This window comes from Pteropus alecto, unplaced genomic scaffold, assembly GCF_000325575.1.
Source record: "Pteropus alecto unplaced genomic scaffold, ASM32557v1 scaffold42, whole genome shotgun sequence".
Classification (NCBI taxonomy): Eukaryota; Metazoa; Chordata; class Mammalia; order Chiroptera; family Pteropodidae; genus Pteropus; species Pteropus alecto.
In genome coordinates, this window is record NW_006434825.1 from 4735232 (window position 1) to 4756056 (window position 20825).

At 35.0% G+C, this 20825-nt stretch overlaps 1 protein-coding gene across 1 annotated transcript in view; it reads right to left on the reverse strand.

The window, feature by feature from the left end:
• The window catches only part of CNTNAP4 (contactin associated protein like 4), a 226197-nt gene that overhangs the window by 137519 nt on the left and 67853 nt on the right, over positions 1–20825 (reverse strand). The window contains 1 exon segment of the mRNA XM_025045348.1: positions 19448–19641. Within this exon segment, the coding sequence (XP_024901116.1) occupies positions 19448–19641 (194 nt within the window).

Here is a 20825-nt window from a genome sequence, read left to right on the forward strand (position 1 = left end):
GATTCTAGTGATTACCGATCTTCTCTAAGTACATTATTTCCTTAAAAGTTATTAAATGATGACATTCTGATTCTATCATTCTTTCCTCAATATTTTTTTTTTAAATCTAGATACTTCTGTAAAGATAAACTTCCTCTCATCAAATATTTGGTTATTCTGAGGTACAGTTTAATCAGAAAAAGTAGAAAAATACCTGATTTTTCCTTTTATGAACCAATGTTCAAAATAATGAATTAATTACCTAGCACTTTTCAATGATGGTGATAGGGACTTTTTATATTATTATAAATTTATGGATGTTTAACTTACTCAGTGTTTTAATCCACTTCTGGTATTATTCTTATCAATGTTTTAATTGTTTAATTTTGGCCAGTGAAATCCTTTCTGAGTTGGCTCCTGAGTCTTTTTGGCAAGATAAAATTCTAGTTTTCTGGCATAAGATATTCCTGATTTATTTCATATATTTCATGCACCAGGTGTGGATTCAGCCATTTCCCACAAGGAATCTTAGGGCCTTTCAGAGTAAAGTGCTATTTAGGGCCCAAAATCTAGGTGCTAGGGTAAATCACTCTTTCAGGTTGGTCACAGACAGAACTAGGAAATCTATTTTCTGTAAGAGAAAATATATCTGAAGTTCATCATGATATATCCAATTCAAATTCAAGACTGCAGAATCTTTACTCAACCTCTTCAAATTTAGATTTGTTTCTCTTTTCTCTTATACTGAAATGACGATTTCTAAAGATATTAATATTCATTTAACTGTTTTATCAGAATATTTTAAAGTCACAATGTAATATTTTAAATAAAACATAATTAGTGTCTTTAACAAAATGTGATTATTAAAAGGCATTTAATATTTTTTTGTATAAAATAGTAAAGATACATAAATTGCTGTGGTTTAAAGTCCCTTAAAATAATTCCTTTCTGTGTGCTTATGCCTTTAACTCAACATAAAGGTTTACCTCTTTCATTTTACTTTTGATTTTTAGAAATAGCTTTCTAAATTTTATTTAATTTTGATGTGCAATTATTAAATTATGTATATCACTTTATAGTCAAATCTAAAAAACAAGGTATATTCAGCAAAGTCTGGCTTCTATCTCTATTTCATCCCTCCCCTTATAAATTATCATAGAGTTAACATTTTTTTAAAAAAATGATAATCTTATAGATAAACTAGAATTCTTTAATGTTAATTGGTATAGTAGCTTTAGAAAACAGTCTGTCAGTTCTTCAAGGATTAAACAAAAGATCCAGCAATTCCACTCCTAGGTATATATCCAAGAGATATGAAAGCATATACTTACATAAAAACTTGTACATGAATGTTCATAGCATCATTATTCATAATAAACAAAAAAGTGAAAATAACCTAAATGCCCATCAACTGATAAACAGATAAATAAAAAGTGGTACATCCATACAATGGTTCAGCCATAAAAAGAAATAATGTATTGATACAGGTTACAGTGCTGCATGCATAAACCTTGAAACCATTATGCTAAGTGGAATAATCCAGTCACACACACAAAGAATTTACATATTGTATGATCTGATTTATACGAAATGTCTAGAATAGGCAATCTGTAGAGACAGGAAATAGATCAGTGGTTGCTGAGGTTTGGGAGAGGGGATAGAGAATGAGGAGGAATTACTAAAAGGTATGGTGTTTCTTGTTTAGGTAGTAATAGTGCACAACTCCGACTATACTAAAAGCCATTAAATTGTACACCTTAACTGGCTGAATTGTATGATATGTAGCTATATCTCAAAAAGGTTTGGAAAAACAAGTTACTAGGTTTGTTAAAATTATTAATTGGTATGTAAAAAAAAGATTGTCTTGTTCTAGGTAGGTATTAGATTAATTGGGGGGAATCACTTCATAAATTATATAACTGTCTAACCATTATGCTATACACCTGAAAGTAATATAAAATACTGAATGTCAGCTATAATTGAAAAAAATTTTTAAAATCATGCAAGAAAAAATTGCCTTGCTTATCTTCTCATTTACTGAAAAAAAAAGCAAATATGTAAATCTATGTGTCTATTTTCATTCTCTTTATTTAAATAAATGGCAGGAGACCCTACCTATTTTCTTCACCTTGTCTTTGTCAAGATAATTAAACAAATGTGAAGGGTAGAGGTAAGCAGCCACATGTTAATCTTTTTAACTGGTCTTCACCCTTTAAAGATTATCCAGATGAAAGTGATGATCTCATGAAGAAAAGGGAAATAGAATCCAGGACATCCTACAGTATATTTTGGAGCCTTCTCTAACCTAATTCCTCTGGCCACCTGCATTCTCCTTCCATTAGCATGGTGTCAGAACTATTATTATGGCTTCCCATGAGAGAGCTGTACATTTCTCATAGTCTCTGTTGTGAAAAGACTTGAGTTGAAGGGACAGGGAGGCTATTGCATCTTGTCTCAAGTGCCACCTTTGGACACTCACTCCAAAGGCATGTGAGTGGCCTCGTTAATGTGCCTAGGGACTGCTGAGTTTTGAAGACTGTCAAATTAGGAAAAAAAGGTTCTTTTCATTAAAATGGTCAGATTTTAAAATTTAGCCCACCTGATGAATTGCATTTTGGCGAAGACTGTGAAAGTATTGAGAATTTGCTGAGAAAGTTTTAGGGAAAAGTAACTATGGATAAATGATAATAGGCAACAGAGAACAGAAATTCTAAGGAATGGGGAAAAACTAGTGAAAGTCACAGAGCACATTTACAGAGGAGAACAACAAGTCAAGGCCCGGAGGTGGTCTGTAATTAATAGTAATATAATAATTATCACCACAGCAGACGTCTAACTTAAAAGAAAGTGAGTTCATGATGGGTCATAACTTTTTCTTAGCATTCTAAGGTTCACATTGTGATGCTTGTGGTGTGAAAGAAGCGTCCGGTATATATGACTTCCTGAGAACATATTGGCTCTATCCTTGGTAACTGCTACGTTATAAAACTTTAAATATTTATGGATAGTTTGAGTACAAGTTGTTTTGTTCCAAGCATTGTCTAGTGTTAATAACACAGCTCTTAGGCTATATAGAAGTAGTATCTCAAATAAGCAATTGATGAATGTTTTCAAGAAAGAAAAAAAAAATCCCTGTAATCACATTCGGTTTCAAAGTCATCTCTTAGTCATCTTATTGTTACGCTGTGCTTGAGTCTATTCACATAACTGTGAGCATTTTTAAAATGGATAAATAGCAGATAAATTACAGAATATAAAATGCACCCATCATTTCCTTTAAAAGTACAGCAACACTAATATCAAAGTGATCTTGCAATCTGAAGAAAAGTATGGAACTTAGCTTCCAATTTTCTTTTCATCGATGAAACCAAGACCAATTATGTAATACAGAGTAGCCTGGAATTGTTCAGCATACACAACTCCTAGTCCTGTGTACTCATGTCAGAAACAGTACGATCCCCTCAGCAATCATAAGTACCTGGCACCACCTTCAACCCCACCTAATCTCCATATTAGATGCCACAAACCCTTTATATATTATATCTTATTCAAATTAAAATAAGTTATAATGTATGTCGTCTAGTCCTAAATACATAGGGTCATTTCAAACACATTTATTTTCCAGCATAATATAATGGATGTAGAATGTCTTAAGATAATGCAGTAAACCTGGGTTTCAGGTGATAGAATATTGTTCTCAAAAAATATGCAGAACATTCACTATTCAATTCTGACTTCCTACATCAATGTAGAAACTTTGAATGTCATTAAACTAGACAGACAAATATACTCATAGTCAAGGGCTTTGTACCCTGAGGTCATCACGATGTACAGCATTATATAGATGTTAAACATATCTTTCTAAATCTAAATTTAAGCACAGAGAAATCCTTCACAAATCATTAACCCAAGTACAGAACAAAAAGCCAGAATATTACACATCCATGAATCAATTTAGAGAAAAGATGAAGACCATTGTCCTGGTCAGAACCAGCTAAGATCAGTCACTAATGATTGAAACTGATGTGTGCACATAACTACTAAATCAGAAGTAGGATATAGGAAATTGCTCAAAAGAAAATGTCACAGTTTGATTAATCTCCAGTTCCACTGGGAGGGAAAACATGATTAATAGTTGCATCTCACATGAATGATAAAAAAGCATCTGAGTGATTAGGGTGTGACCTCTGGCTGCAATCTACAAGGTAGAATGGCAATTATAAGACAAAATCAGTAAGAGGAAGAGTGGCATTATTTTGGAATTGACTCAGCTGAAGTCAGAAAGGGAAAAAACAGAAAGTGAAATCAATGCCAACTCCAAAGAAAGTTAAAATGGGAAAACAAATTTTATGATTTAAATTTTTAATGGAAAGGAAAATTATAAATAGAATAAGAACTAGCAGAGTAAAACTAACTTCTAGACTGTGGTGAGAAAGTAAGGTGTTAAGAGTTACGGCTCATTTCATTCTCTTTCAGGATATATGAACTTCTCTGGAAAGGCTTCCACGGTCACTTCCAAAAATCACGATCCTCTGGCATTCTCTTCTATTTCCCATATCTTTCTGTCAATTGGAGCAATTTGTTAAGGACCAGAGAGTAGAGCACAGATTTAATTAGATCCCATAATAGCAGAGGAATGGTGTAGAATGAAAGGCATGCATCTGTGATGGTTAATTTCATGTGTCAATTTGACTGGGATAAGAGATGTCTAGATAGCTGGTAAAACATTATTTTGGGGTGTGTCTGTGAGCATGCTTCTAGAAGAGATTAGCATGTCCTATGAAATCCAAATCAACACTTTGAGATCTAAAGTGAAGTTCACTCACTTATCCCAAATGCTCTACGGAGTCATTAAGTATTTTTATAAATGTCCTGTCAATTCTGTATAATTTTTCTTTCTTCCTCATGAAAATAAGCCAACAAAAAGAAGAAGAAAGAGAAAACACATTTCTTCTCCTTTTTTATGAATACCAGAGGGTTATATCAAATTCTGCCCCTCTTGGCTTAGGTCCTCTCTCAAACTACAGGTCATTCCCTCCTACTCACTGCAGCCTTCTCAGAAATTCTCTGCTTCAGCATCCTTTTGATGACCCATAAAACACACTGAACGAAAATGGCCTTCACACGCTACCCTATAACACCTCCCTGGCCACACCTTGGTACTTAATCATTTCCTGCGAGTGTACCATCTCTGAAATTGCAAATGCTTATATTCTACTCTTTGACTCTAGACCACTAGATTTTTCCAGTTCCCCCACTCCTATCCTCCCCACTTGTTTGTTCTTCAGCCTCAGTAACTCCACTTTTCCTTTGAATTCCTTCATCTCTGTGATGGTTAATTTTATGTGTCAACTTATCTAGATCATGGCACCCAGACATTTGGTCAAACATGATTCTAAATGTTTCTGTGAAGGTATTTTTTTAGATAAGATTGACATTTCAATAAGTAGAGTTTTGAATAAAGCAGAGTACTCTCCATAATGTAGGTGGGCCTTGTCTAATCAGTTGAAGGTCTTAGTAGAATAAAGACTGACTTCACAAAAATAAGAGGTAATTCTGCCAACAAACTGGATTTGAACTGATACTCTTCCCTGGGCCTCCAGCCTGCTAGCCTACCCTGCAGTTTTTGGATTTGCCAAACCACCACAGTCACATGAGCTAATTCCTTAAAATAAATCTATGTACATCCTTTTGGTTCCATTTCTCCCAGAGAACTCTGACTAATACAATATTCCATGACCACCCCCCTGATTTCACTTCCTCTCCTACATGGTAATAACCTATGGTACTTTCCTTCCTCTATGCTGTTGCCAGCCCATATGTACCCTTGTGCTAGTGACCTCTCACTACAGTATCACTATAGATACCAACCCTGGGTCAAACTAAGAATCTACACCCTCTGCTCCTACACATGGGCAGCTGCGCATGGCTGAGGAAAACCAAACGACAGTGTATCCAGGTGCCCCGTTTGTAGGCACCAGCCTATGATGGCCTCTCAGTGCTCTGTGGGGATCGTTTTCCTAGTTGGCACCATCCTCACTTCTCCCACTCTGTTCTCAGTAAATATGGGATTTTTTTGCACATCAAAGGCCCATTCTACAGACTGAAGTTCAAACTCATATTTACTTTTTTCTTCTTTCATAAGAAGATATGACTCTCTTGAAAGCCAACTGTGATCTGGATCCCTTTGTTCCATCACCTACCCTCTGAAATCACCTTCGTGTTCAACCTCTGGACCTGCATGGGCTTAACCACTCAAGTTATAATCCTGCTCAAATCTTTCCACTTACAGACCCTCCATCTGTCTAGGCATCACTTGTCCTTGTCTCCTTATTGCCATTCGCTCCTTCTCTACACAGCCAAACTACTGAGAAGAATATTGCCATTTCCTCTCCCCTCCTCTTTATCATGTTTCCTTTCCAAAAACCATTGCATTCATTCAGGCATTTATTCTCACCTGTTGGCTGAATTGCTCATAACCTCAGATCTACTGTTAATTTTGTCTGAGAGTTTTTCATTTTACATTTAATCCTGCAAAGCTTGCTCCCTTCCTTCTCTTCCTTCTTTCCTTCCTTCCTTTCTTCCTTCCTTGCTCCTTCCCTTACTCCATCCTACCCTCCCTCCCCCTTTCTCTCCACTTTATCCTTAGCTTTAGCCTCATTCTTACCCTGCTCATTTTCTTTTGCTTTTTCACATAGATTCAAGAATGTATTATTGCTATGGCCATTTTTCAGAGAAGGTGAAAGCAACTTGCCCAAGATCACACAACTTGTAAGAGATGGAGCCTGCATCTGAAAGCATGCAATCTGACCACAGGGATGACATCCTTAACTGCCACCCACAGGCTCTCGACTCTTCCTTTTGTGTGCTATAGCTATGGTACCCTGAACTGGACTTGGCTTGACATGCCAACTATTCGAGTCACTTTTGGCTCAAACAAGAGAAATAGGGCCATTGTTTTCAGAAAGCCATCATAAGCACACACACAGGAACTGAGACAGTACGCTAATGTTATTTGCTACACCTGCCCCAGATGATCAGATCCAGTCACTCTGTTTCCAGTGCAGGAGCCTGGGAATGGCGAGTTTCAGTGGAAGAGAAGCAAAGCGAGGATGACTCACAGGTACTCTCCCTGGAGCAGAGGCAAGAGACAGCCATTGTTCTGTGGTGTGGTCCACCATGAAAAGTCACGCAGGTTTTCCACACAGCAAAAGACTCCAGTGTGAAGCTCTATGCAATGTTCAAAGTAGGATGAGACAGAAGGGATGTATTTTCATAAATATATGCCTGCTCTAATCACACCAAACATAGATCCTTGTTAGTAAAAATTTCTTTTAAAAAATTGTGCTATAATCAAGTATATACTTTATTCAGCTCAGATGGATTAAATATTCAAAGGCTAGGAATTTTAAAGTACAAACCAAGAAAGTGAGAATAACCCACATGGAAATTCAATGTTGTGTGTGCATGTAACCAAATGGCTTGATTTTATGGGAAAAGAGAAACTGGACAGACCAATTTCTTTCTCATTTAGAGAAGTTTATATTTATTTGTCATATGTGACATGCAGACTTTTAAAGAGAGCACAAATATCACAATGAGCTTAATTAAATCATGTGTTTATTCTGATCCAAGGATAGAAAGACAATTTCCAAAGTGGCATATTAGCAAAAAAGAAAAAAAAAATTTAACCTTTTGTTATTTCAGGGTATAAGATGGAACTGCTATTACCATAATAGCTTTGTAGCTCTTGGGGCAATTTTCTGCAACTTTCCACAAACTTGCTAAAATAAATACAAGTTTTTCCCTGAAACTGATATTCCCCAGCCCACCCCAACTCATGATGATTCTAACATATTGTAATAAAGTCACCGCTCCCTGAGGATTTCTTCTCACTGCTCCAGCAATTTTTCTCTTCTCTCTCTCTTATTGAAAAGGAATGCTATTATTAAGTACTTAAAATTTTCAAGGCTCCAAAAGGAAGACAACCTTTCAGTATGAGAGATTAATAATAACAATAAGAAATAGAGAATGGAAGACAGGAGTTCAAAGCCAAATAAAAATTTCATTTGCAGAATACAAGTCAAATATGATTTCTTTTGAACTGCATCTCTCTGATTTATAGACACAGCTCTGTAGAGTATTTCCTACTATTTTTGCTTCGTGTTTTCTTTCCTCCTTTCATAGTCATGGCTACTTCTGGACAAATGCTCTGACACTTGAATCATTTCTTTGGCACAGCTACAGAACATTTCTGAAAAGAGTAAGATGCAGATAACAATATGAAGAGAAAATCTTAGACAATGCCAACTTAGAGGCGTGACTACTAAAGGCAATTGGAAATATGGATACATAAAGTCGCCTGGTTCAAGTTCTGGTTCCTATGATTAAAAGTTTTTTTTTTACATATTTATACAAAATGTCAGATGCATGCCTTTAACTCAGTACATACACAGACCTCTGCATTGTAAACAAGATTATTGCGTTTTGGATTTGAAGTAGGTAATCATAAAAGTGTTTCCTTTTACTATGATGGTATTATTAATATCTATTCTAAACCACATTAGCCAAAAAGCATGATGTTCCTATCTCCTAGGAATTCACATCCTTAATTAAGAAATGATTACACTTTTCAATGAAGACAGTGCACATATTATGCACTTTGGCCAGTAGCATTTGGGTATTTAGTTATGTCATGTGTATAATTTGGAATAATGGAAAACATATAAGTAGAGTAAAAGAGAATAAAAATATCTGTGAATGAGTTTGAAATTCAGTTAATTAAGGTTATATATAACAAACAATGCAAAGTCACCCAGAAAGACACCCTGGAAATAACACTAGTGCAGATGTCACTGGAAATAAGACCCTAGAGATGAGTTAGTAAATGGAAAAGTGGTAGGGCGGCGGGGCTAGAGAATAAGTGGTTAGAAGGCCCTGAGTTGCAAGAATGCATTGAAGAATATTTGGCAAGTAGGCCTCAGATAAATTAAAAGTATGATCCAAAAGAAAACTGAAAATACAAGAAATCTTGCATTTTGATGAATATCCTAAGAGTAACAATTGAGCATCTGAGGTGGGAGCCGTGGTACACAAGGAAGTCGTCAACGAAATGTACCAAGTTTAGAGTTGGACAGAGCCATCAGGTCTGCCAGCCAAGCAAAACATTTCCAAGCAAAACATAGAGTAGTGCGCTGGTTTTTGTACATCAAATGTGTGTAATAACCCCATCCCAGAAGCAACAACAGGTGTGTTTTAATCTACACATAGACTCTTCTACCTGTTCCTCTGCAGTGAGCCTTGGCACTCACCTGCAAAATGTTTGATGAGAAACAGAGCAATGCTATCTTTCTCACATAAACAACAAGTCTATACTTTGAACTACGGTACATATTTTGATAAACAACAAAACATCGAATCCCTTAATTTATTAAAGATAGCATCATTCTACTGCCTTAAAGTAGATCATGTGTTTAAAAAAAAAAAAAAGGAGGACCCTAAACCAACGGTTTCATCTTCACCATGGACTCTCTTCTTTCGGAATACTGAAATACTGTTCTTTGCTAGCTTTGCATACTCGAGAATGTTAACAGAAGGAAAGAGAGCTAAATGTGAAACGTTATAAATGTGGCATTAGTTAACATAAACTTAGGTGGAGACTTACTGTCTTAAATCTCAATTACTTCAGTATCGAAATATTATTGATCTATTTTCCTTATAGGTTGATGGAGAAGCATGCAATTTTGCAACTGAAAGGGAATGAGATATCACTAAGTACCTGTACTCTATTTGCACCCTCATTCTGTAAGTAAAGAAAAGGAAGCTCATAGAGGTGAGTTGTCTTTAGTAACGTACCTTCTTAGGGCTGTACTAGTCATTTTCTTATTTCACTTAGAACCTGATCTGTTCTGAGACACAGGAGGGTCGAGTGATGTAGACTGACAATCCAAGGCTCTCGAGTTCACAAGCTTCCAGCTGGGCACTAGAGAAAGACTGGTGGGTCAAAGGAAGGGAGGAACCAGGATATTTCTTCCTATTTTGCTATGCCTCAGGCAGCTTCTTGGTAGTGACTGAGTCTTTTACAAAGCTCCTGCTTCCAGTGGGCACCCCTTGCTTCCATAATCCTCGACTGGGTAGCCCTTGCCACGGTTCTGGCACTAACTGAACAATGTCAGCCTCTAAGCTCTGGAAACATCACCTTCTCATTATCTCTCCAGCTCTTGGAGTTATACTATCTTCTTGCTTTTGCTAAGCTCTGAGTCGCCTCACACCCACACATTGGACTGATCAGCTTTTCCATCACCTGTAACCAGTTTCCTATGATGTCTTCCCAGTTTCAGATGCCTGGAATAATTTCTGCTTTTCCGACTGGGCACTGACTCAGAGACCAGCTAAGAATCTGAACTAATGTGTTTTTCCATCCTGTCATAATATGATCAAAGATTATAAGTGCCACCCAACCATTACATAAATATAAATATATATTTTAAACTACTAACAAAATAAATATTAAAATAATATATGTTGCTTCAGATTGATAATGCCCATAGATTTTATAGTATCAATAAATGATACAGGATAATGTCATATAACAAGTAGGAAATATGTTATTTATTTTCCTTCAGAATTCAATAATTGGACTATTTCCTATCCATATTCCTCTGTTATCCTTTGTTTCTTTCGCTTCCTGATTGCTTTATCCATTTGAAACCTCATATAAATCTAATCTTTATCAGTGCTTTTAATAAACATGTTCCATTCATTGTCCCATCGCTTCCTCTTCACTCCTTAAGATTCATTCTTTAGTACCAAACGACAACTTACTTCAAAATTTTACATCAGTTTTGGAATTCATTCTAGAAACGGCCAGTATATGCTTACATCATCTGTTTTTGATGGCCATAAATTACTCCATTGTGTGGAGGTACTATAATTTACTTAAGCAAGTGACCTACTGCTGATGGACTCAATCAATATTATTTTGTTATTACAATGTTGCAACGAATATCTTTGCATGTGTTTCCTTTGCACAGTGCAAGTGAACTTACAGGATAAATCGCCCGAGCTGTTTGAGCTGCTTTTTGGTGTAGATTGTATATTTGGGTAGATTTAAAGCATTAACCAACGTTGTTTTGTAATCCCTTTCTTCGGTTTACTAAAATCAATCGTTACCTTCTAAAGAGTTTGTACCTATGTATTCTCCCACCAGCAGAGCTTAAGTGTGCTTTTTTTTCTCCTATGCCCCATAGCAATGTTTTCTTGTCTTGAATCATCTGACTTCTCCTTCAAAATGTTGATTTCGTAACATATGATACTTGAACATATAGCATAGGGGATACTTAAGCCAGATTCTTTGATATCAAAATCTTGTTCCGTCTAGCTATGTGGCCTTGGAAGAATAACCTCATCATACTTCAGTTTTCTTAAACAGGAACTAGGCATTGTCATAGTACCTAACTCATTGGGTTGTGAAGATTAACTGAATAAATATCTATAATGCATGTACAATAGTGTCTGGCATATAATAAATATTGAATAAATGGTCATTCTTCTTGTTTCCTAAATGTTCTTTAAAATACATTTTTAGCTTCTTCTTGTGTTAAACAGTAGTATCCATAATACGATGATAAAGTAATAAAAACTTTTTAAGAAAAGCCATTACATTAAAAAGCGTCACTATTAAAATTAAATATAACATTATTTTGTTACATACAACTTGGAAAATTATGTCTTGAATAAAACTGTGGTCCCAACATTCACATTTGTTTCAACATTTTAAGAAGTGCCTCCTGACACCTATTTCAATTTGCATTTCTTCAATATTGAATGAAGTTGAAGACACATATTTATATATCATGTTTTTATTTCTATGAACTGCCCATCTGTATTTGGACTCTTTTTTAAACCAAAATGAAGCCTAATCTTTCATTATTAAATTTAAAAAAATGTTTTCTACACATGCTAATAGAATTTTTTGTGGTAATGATTATGTTCCAGAACCGCACTGTCTAATACAGTAACCTGGCTTAATATAGCTAATGAGAACTGAAAATGTGGCTAGTCTGACTGTAAAACTTTGTTTTTAATTTAGTTCATTTTAAATAATAAAAAATTTTACATTTAAATGGCCTTGAATAGCTATTAGCTACCATATTAAACAGTATAGCTTTAAATTTTAAGGGAATTGGGCCTTTCTAATTGGAGAGACAGAGTTAACATCTGGTTTATAGCTTTTTTTTTTTTTTACCTAGCCTAGATCTTTAGCCAAATCTTTCTTGCAACATATACTCAAGAAATCTATATTGTATCTAAGATGAATTGATTTCCTGCTGGTTATGTTTTATACTGAACCTAAACACCTGTGCTTAGTTGTCAAGTTTGTTTACTGAATGATCCAGTGGTCCCAATACTTTGCAGCAAATTGGAACCACCTTGAACTATTTTTTTAAAATCTCAATACTTGGGTTTCCACCTCTAAATATTATTTAATTGGCATGGATGCTGCCTAAGCAACAGAATTAAAATGTGCAGTAAAATTAGAGAACCAGACATAACCTGCGATCAGTGAGTAACCCAGGATTGGCGAGATGCATGTACACCAGAGAAGGGGGTTGTCAGGTGTCTCAGAAAAGTTCCATCATTAGCAAAGTATATAAGCTGAGGCACCTAGAGCTACGGCTTTCCTGATCTGTGATGATGGCACACAGCTTTGTTCGTTGTGACCATATTTATCAAGGTGTTGGGATAGTTAGAAGCTATTCAGTATAACTAAACATGCATTATGCTGTTGCTGTGTATTTTGTGCTGTTGCCTATCCTCGATCCTTTTTTTAATCTAAGTAAACTTTCAGGTGAGTGAATATTTATGCTGAGAACCAATCTTAACCCAAGACTACTGATGCTAGAGAATTAAGTGGGCATTGCCATCATATAGACTAAAAATATTTTTCAACTTATGCTCTTTCTTTTAATGTTGTTTGTGCTATTTTTTTCATGCAGCTTTCTATTATCTGATTTGTCCTCTATGGCATCTGAATTTGGTTCCTTTGCTTAGAAAGACATGCCTCTTCCAATATTATATGTATATCTATAAATTTTCCTGTGTTTTAATACTTTCTTTTCTGTGTCTGTATTCTTGTTAAATATTCAATTCTTCTGGAATTTATTTTGATATAAAAATGTTATTTATTTTTCAAGAAGCTATAGCTTACCAAGTTCCATATTAACTAATTTATATTTCCTCGCATATTTTCGATGTTACATCTATCTTAGGCAAATCCCTAAGTGTATTTGGACTTAGTAAAGGATTTTCTATTTTGTTCTTCCACTATGTTTTAATGTGCCAGTATCAACATGTTTTAATTAATACAGATTTATAAGATTTTCCAAACATATAGATTCTCCTTACCACTGTTATTTTTGCTAACTTATCTATTTCCTCATAAATACTTCTTGTATGGAAAATTCAGAATTATTTTATTTTTATGGGTTATTTTAGGTAGAATGAGATTTATAATATTGTTTCCTATTTCAAAACAGACATGTCCTTGCATTTAATCAAAGCTTCTATATCTTTTAGTAATATTCTAAATATTATTCTCATATATCTTGTACATGTTCTTTTAAGTTTGTTCTTGATGTTTTTTTTTAATTTTTGGTTGTATTATAAGTAGAATATGTATTCTTTTTATATTATCTAGTTACTTATACACAGGAAGATAAATTAATTACTGATTTTAAAAATTAATTTTATGTTAGGCACATTACTGAATTATTTTTAAAAGAATAGTAAGATGATTCTCTTAGATTTCTAAGGAATAAATTCTATCAGTGCTGTCTTATCTCCTCCTCCTAGCTTTATATACTCTTCTGTCCTCTTCTCTGATTGAAATATGTTGAATAAGTATGGAAATTAAACATCTAAAATTAGGAAAAAGAGCCTAATGCATTTTTTTTTCTAGAAGACCTAGTTGTCTAGGTCTTAAAGAACAATAAAGAAATATTTCAAAAGGACAGAAATGCCTCTAAGAGTGAAGAACTTTACATGTAGCCTCCTAGGACTAGGGAATTAGACAACCCAGAAGTAGGCACCTATGGCATCACGTCACAGAGACAACAAGAGGAATGGAGAAAAGAGGGTGATGTTATCACTGAACCGTCATATGGTAAAATGTGAGATATGAGTTGTAAAATGTTTTTAGAATATGTTATTCTCTACTTGTTGTACCTACAGTTCATAGGCATTTATACATGTTTTCTGTATAATACATATTGATATAAAGTTCCAATATATGTGTGTCCAAATAAGAGACTGACATAACATGTTACATAGAATGAACACAGATGCAATGTGGTAAAATAAACCACATGACTTGACAGAGAAAGTGTTTAGCCAACTAACTGTTCAGATCCATGATTGATGCCATATTAAAAATCCAGTCAACCACTTTTAACCACGTACTACTAGGCTAATCATTTTCAAAAGGGTGGAGAACTCATAGTTAAATACGAATATAAATAAGAGATTTCCTGAGGATACAGACTAATAATATAGACTTTCAATAAAAATGTCTTTTTGGCTTTCGAGTAGAGGCACAATTGAAAGGCAGAAACAGCTTAAGGCATTCACTAGGCATTTGCCCAAGTGCTGAGGCAAATATGCCCATGTATTAAGCTTGATGATTTGACATGTTGAAACACATGGCCTTAGTACTGTCGTACTTTATGTGACCCCAAATAATTTTTGTAGGCTTAGGTCACTCAAATAAGGGCTCAACATAGGGCAAGGGCTACGATAGATGCAACTCATAAGGCAGAGAGTTCACCAAGCTCTCAGTACACCTTCTACTTGCATTTCCACCGCCTCTGGTTTTCTACTGAAATCTCCCAGTTGCTTATTTATTTGACTGGAGACAAATGCATGTTAAAATCCTTGCAGGTAGTGTTTCTGCCCTGTCTAGCTTATAGAGTTGAAAACTCAATCATTCACAGTGATAATAATGGCATAAATACTTTATGACAGGTGATACTCCTATCTAATTGACTATGTCACAGGGGTTCTGTATCTTTTACCAGCCAAACCCAGAACCATAACATCATAAAATTGGTACCATCTCATTCTTTGCCCTTACGATCTGCCCAAAAGAATCTTGGGCATGTATAAGATAGAATTTGGAAATTTGGCTAAGTTCCTGCAGATGTTGATCTACTTAAAATAATTTCTAAGATGTTAGTTTTATAAAATTTCAGCAGTTGTTCTTAAATGAGTGAAAATTATAACTTACATTTACTTTTCAATCATTCACAATAAACTGACTAAAAAGACTTTTGTTGAGGGATTTTGTTTTGTCTTCAATTTAAGAGCAATAATTTTTGTGGCTCACATTCTCTAATTTTTTGTAAAATATTTATATGCCATCTAATACAGTATTTGGTATAAAAACACATAAGCATTGGACTATAATTTTATTTTAAAGAAATGTTTTAATATTTAATTTTTAAAATATATACCTGTCAAGCTTATAGTTTTATTAAATATGGGCATGACCTGTATGATAATAAATAAAATATTTCTTCTTTCTTTTTAAAGATTTTTTGTAAGAGGCAACAGGGCATCTTATTGATTATTTCAGGTATATAGAAGTCTTTGTTCTCTCTAGTTCTTGAAATGGGATCAAATGAGAGAAGAATGAGGCATCCTCACTGAAGCATTTCAATCTGTGTTGATGGGTTTTATTTTATTTGTTTCTAAATTTATAACAATTGCCTTTTCTTCCCCTTTCCATCATATACTTGGATAATGCCTTATGTGTTTCCTTACTCTCTTTCATAGATTTATCTGTATCATCTGGAGCAGACTGTGAAGCTCTTAAAGAAAATTGGCATGTTTTGTTTAATTTGTATACATCCCATAATATCTAGAAAAACTTGGCAAATAAAAATACCAAAAAAAAAAAGAAAGAAAGAAAGAAAAAGAAACTAGGAAATACATATTTGTATAATGATGACCAAAGGCTAAATTCCTTGCTATGTACATCAATTAAAAATTGTTTAAAAAAAAAAAATCCACATTGAAGTCATCTGTTATTCCAGGTGAAAATGTCACCAAGTTTTGTTTTCCCTGCTTTGGCAAACTACACTCACACAGAAAGGGAGCTTCCTTCCGAGTAGAACCTAAGTGACTGTAGAATAGAACAGAGCTCTACAGCCTACCTGGGATAAACAGGTAGCATGAATGTATGTGTGTGTCATTATATCAACCACCATGGTCTGAGGATTTAGGATCGTTTTACCTATACCATAACCTTACCTATTTTATGTGCGGTCATGGTACCTGTTGCACTAAGTCTTAATTTTGATTTTGACATTCAAAGTTATCCCTCAACTTTCTTTATCCTATTCATAAGTTGTTTTCCAGCCCTTTCCACACTTGATGGTACAATCTGACCTGTAGCCTCACTGGTTAGTACACGGGAAACTATCTCTTGATGTCTCCAATGTCCATGCTTTGTTCACACTTTTCTAGCTTCATGGAATAGCTTCCTTAATCCTTCTATAATCTAACTAATAATGCTTTTTTCAATATCTATGTAAGCCTCACTTTTTTGACAAATTCAGTCCTCAGTGATCTCTATATTGTCGATTTCCAAATCCCTAGGGGTCTATACCTCACATTTGCATGCTCCTCTGAATCATTTGATTTTTTCTGAAGTGTTTTATCTTTTCCGACATTAACATGAGCTCTTTTAATACCTCCCAAAATTTTGTACAAAGTTAAGCACATATTAGGAGATCAATGTATTCAAATCCAGTCATTCATTGATTTTTTTTCTCACTAATTCCCTCAATAAATGTCATATGCCACACTGGATGTTGAATACAAAAATGCAAAGATGAAAAAGATAAATCCTCTCCCATTAAAAAAGTTCATATTTTATAGGGGAGAGAGAAATGTACCATCCTAATTCTCAGTATATTCAACCGATACAACATAAATGTGCTAAAAAAAGGAGTAGATGGAGGGAGGAAGGAGTCACTTTTAGTTATTGTGATCATAAAAGTATCCTACAAAAAAATGCATTTCATTTATTCACTCATTCCTTCCTTCCTTCCTTCATTCATTCATTCAACAAACATCTAGTATTTGCCTGTGTGGGGATTCGGAGCTAGTCACCCCAAGATGTGCTTCTGTGGTATGCAGATTGTTTTGAGCTAAGGGCGATTTTAGCTTCAAGTTCAAAAGAAACTTCTCCCCCTCCCTTTAACTACCTAGAAGAACTTGAGTTAGGGGCCTTGCTCATAATAAGAGGTTATCAATGATAATCTCTTTTTGACCCACCTATATGGCAGGGCAAACTTTTGTTTACTAAATATTTGTTCTTCTTATCATTCTGCAATGACCCTTTGAAGCCTCCAATGTGCATTACCTCATTCCTAGCTCAGAATGTCTTATATACCCATGTTCCTTTTCTATCTCTCATGCATGTGGGGTCTCTGATTCACTCATGTATGCAGGGTTTCACAAATATGTATGTATTAAATTTGGTTATTTTCTCTTGCTAATCTGTCTCATGTCTATTTGGTTATTAGGCCAGTCAGAAGAACCTTGAGAGTAGAAGAAAGGTTGTTCCTCCCCCACACCTGCAACCTGGTGGGTACTGGTAAGATTTGGGGATGCTGAGATGAAAGGTTGGAAGGTACAGCCCTCTTTTCAGTGTACTCACACTTAAGAAGGAAAGACAGTGAGTACACCAACAAATTATAGGATAATCTAAAAAATAACATTACCTTGACAGGTAATTGTGATAGACGCCATTTGTCTTTATATTGATTGGTTTGGATTAGTTAAGGGTATTATTCGTGCCGCTATTTCACCCTGAGCACCTCACCTTTGATAGGAATAGAAAAAAAGGAAAATGACACTGTCTAGGTTTGGCTTTCTCCAAGCTTGATGAACGGAAAAACAATTTTCATGGTGGAGCTATCGTTTTTAAAAATGTCAAAAACATACATTTTACTTAACACAGCTAAATATTGACATGAATTGGCTACTTCTGATCCAGTTTAAAATCCAATGCTTAATTTAGAAAATGAGTAAAAAGTCCAAACACCTAGTTAAAATAAATACCTCATTAAGTTTTCACTGTTATTGGTTATTGTTTATTTTATCCTTAGTTTGAATGGTTTTCATGGAATTAATTTAACCATCATACCCAGTTTTTGTTGCTGTTATACACAACTTCAACTTGCTTTGGGTTTTAAGGCAGCTTTTCTTAAAGATGCTAATAGGCAACTTCTTCCAGCCTAATTCTGCTCTCCAGAGAAAGAACAGGGCTACCTCTCGATTCAATTTACATCAATAAACATGCAATGAATGGCCACTAAGTTCTTCAGAGGTACAAAGGTGAGTAAATCACAGTCCATTTCTTCAATGAATTTATAATGCAAAAAGAAGTTCCAGGAAGTTTCAAAGAGAGGCAGTTGACTGATCAAAGAAAATTATCATTATGTGCCCAAATAGGCTTCCAAATTATCTGTGTGCTAAGAATGATGCTTCATTAAGTTACTCATTTTCTCTTGTTCTGGCAGCTCAGCCAGAGAGGGGACGGGGAGGAGGGGCATGGGGGAGGACAATTGTTCTTTGATTGTAGTATGTTGTTCCTGGCCCATGTAAGATCCGAACCAATATTTTTCTACACTAACAAAGAATTCCATTCTTTGCCACCAAGCAAGCTTCCTTTAGCTTTCTTCTTCCACCAGGTGTTGCTATACAATCTGTCAACTATAAGTTATACTCACTTTATTACTAAGTGCCCCGCCCCCGACAGTCTCTCTCTTATAGGAGCTGTGCTCGTTCACAAAACACAGCATTTCACATACTTACACATTTTAAAAAGACTAGAGAATGGTTTATATATAAATCATATATGTGTATATATGTATACATATGTATATATTATACATATATATAAATACTCCAAATATTCTATATAAAAAGCACCATATACTAGAGAAGAGAGAGGGAGAAAGGGAAAAAGAATGGAGAGGGAGTTGAATTAATTCAGAAATCTCAGAATCATCAGAGGAAATAAAAAGAATAAATTCTCTTGACTAACCTTAAAGACAACATAAAACTACTATGTTATTGAACAAAATTTAAAAATTTTATACATGTTATGTTTATTTCTTAGACTTCCACACTTTTTAGTGGACTAATAAGATTTCATTTTCAGTTTATGAGGACTCCGTGAAATAAATTTACCTTTAGTAGTTTCATAAATTATACCATGAAATGTGTTAGAAAATTAATATTCACATATTTTTCTCTTAAAAAATGTTTTCTAAGTAATTCTGAACATTCCGCTTCTCAACTTAGGTTAAGCGTTTCATGCAGGAATGAAGTAAACAACATGAAGGGATGAATATCCTTCTTTCCCTGCGAATCTGTGTATTCCGTTAAAGAAACATACCCAGATGCTGTCCTCCTGCCGATACTGTTTCCAGTTCCTGCCACTATCACTGAACATCAGGAGGTAGCTGGTCACCCAGTTGGAGCTCCCATACCCTCCTTGGGTAGCCACAGCAGTGATCTCCATTCTCTCCCCAAGGTCAATCTGCAACCACTGGTATTTGTTGGACACAAGTGGAGACCAGCCACCAGCTCCTTTTGTAAAAACAGAAACAGGAGAAAATTGGCAAAGAAGAATTAGTTATAAATCTATGTTAGTGGAATAGAAATGACAATAAGAATGTATTCCTATATGGAACTTAAGAAGTCAAGTTTACAAAATATAAAACAAAAAAAGAAAAAAAAAACACATGAATTTAGTTATAAATGGATGGAGGCTATGTTCATTGTGTTCATTTCTAGGTATTATAATTCCCTGACACTAGGGAGAACTAAAGGTCTCATTAATGCCTAAAGTGCTTAATTCATCAATTGGAAATAGCATGTTCACTGCCCACATGCCTGATTAGGTAATAATCCGGCCTTCGATCTCTTTGCTGAGGCCTGAATTTAAGATGGAACAAGAAAACTACCTTTGATGTCTGGTCATATAGCTTCCTTAGAGTAAGAAGTACACCATGGAGCCTGAGAATACAAAAATGGTCAAGGAACCATCCCTCTCCTGAGTTTACAGTCCATAGGAGGAACAGACATTAAAAAGCATATTTGAAATACAACATGAAAATTGTTAACAGTGGGGCATATGCAGGGAACAATAACACGATAAATGATGGAGCGTTCTATCCAGTGGAAGCTGGCTTGCAACAGTGTGTGAGAGATGATTAAATTTTCAGGAATTTTTCAAGCCAATTGTTAAACATAGCCATCTTTGCAGTTGGCTGTGGTGAGAGTATTTAAACCACAAAAATTGGCAATCTCTCCAAGTCAGCACCTGCCCCTACCCCAGCTAGTTTACCAGGGCACCACTGGTTCTGTTCTACCTGGGGAGAGAGAGGGTAGTGGTGGGTGAGCGGTGGGGTAGGGGAGAATCATGGAAAAGATCACAAAGTAAGTTGTGCTTAAGCACTCAGAAGTGAAAAATAGTTTGTTATACATTCAAGGAAGTATGGGTAGAACGAAGTTTCCTGTTTTATTTAATTCAACGCGCACCAGAAAATTATAGATGTGACTACTGTATGTCTTGTTAAGATGTTTCATCCTTCCAGTTTAATATAATAATAATTTATTTGAGGAATTTATTTATCTTCAGTAATGATGACATTGCTGACAGTATAAGCAATATGTAATCATTGTAAATGGCATGAAATAGCATTTGACACTTTTTAAAATTCATAATTATCTAATATTTAATACTATTAAAATGTAACATCATATAACAT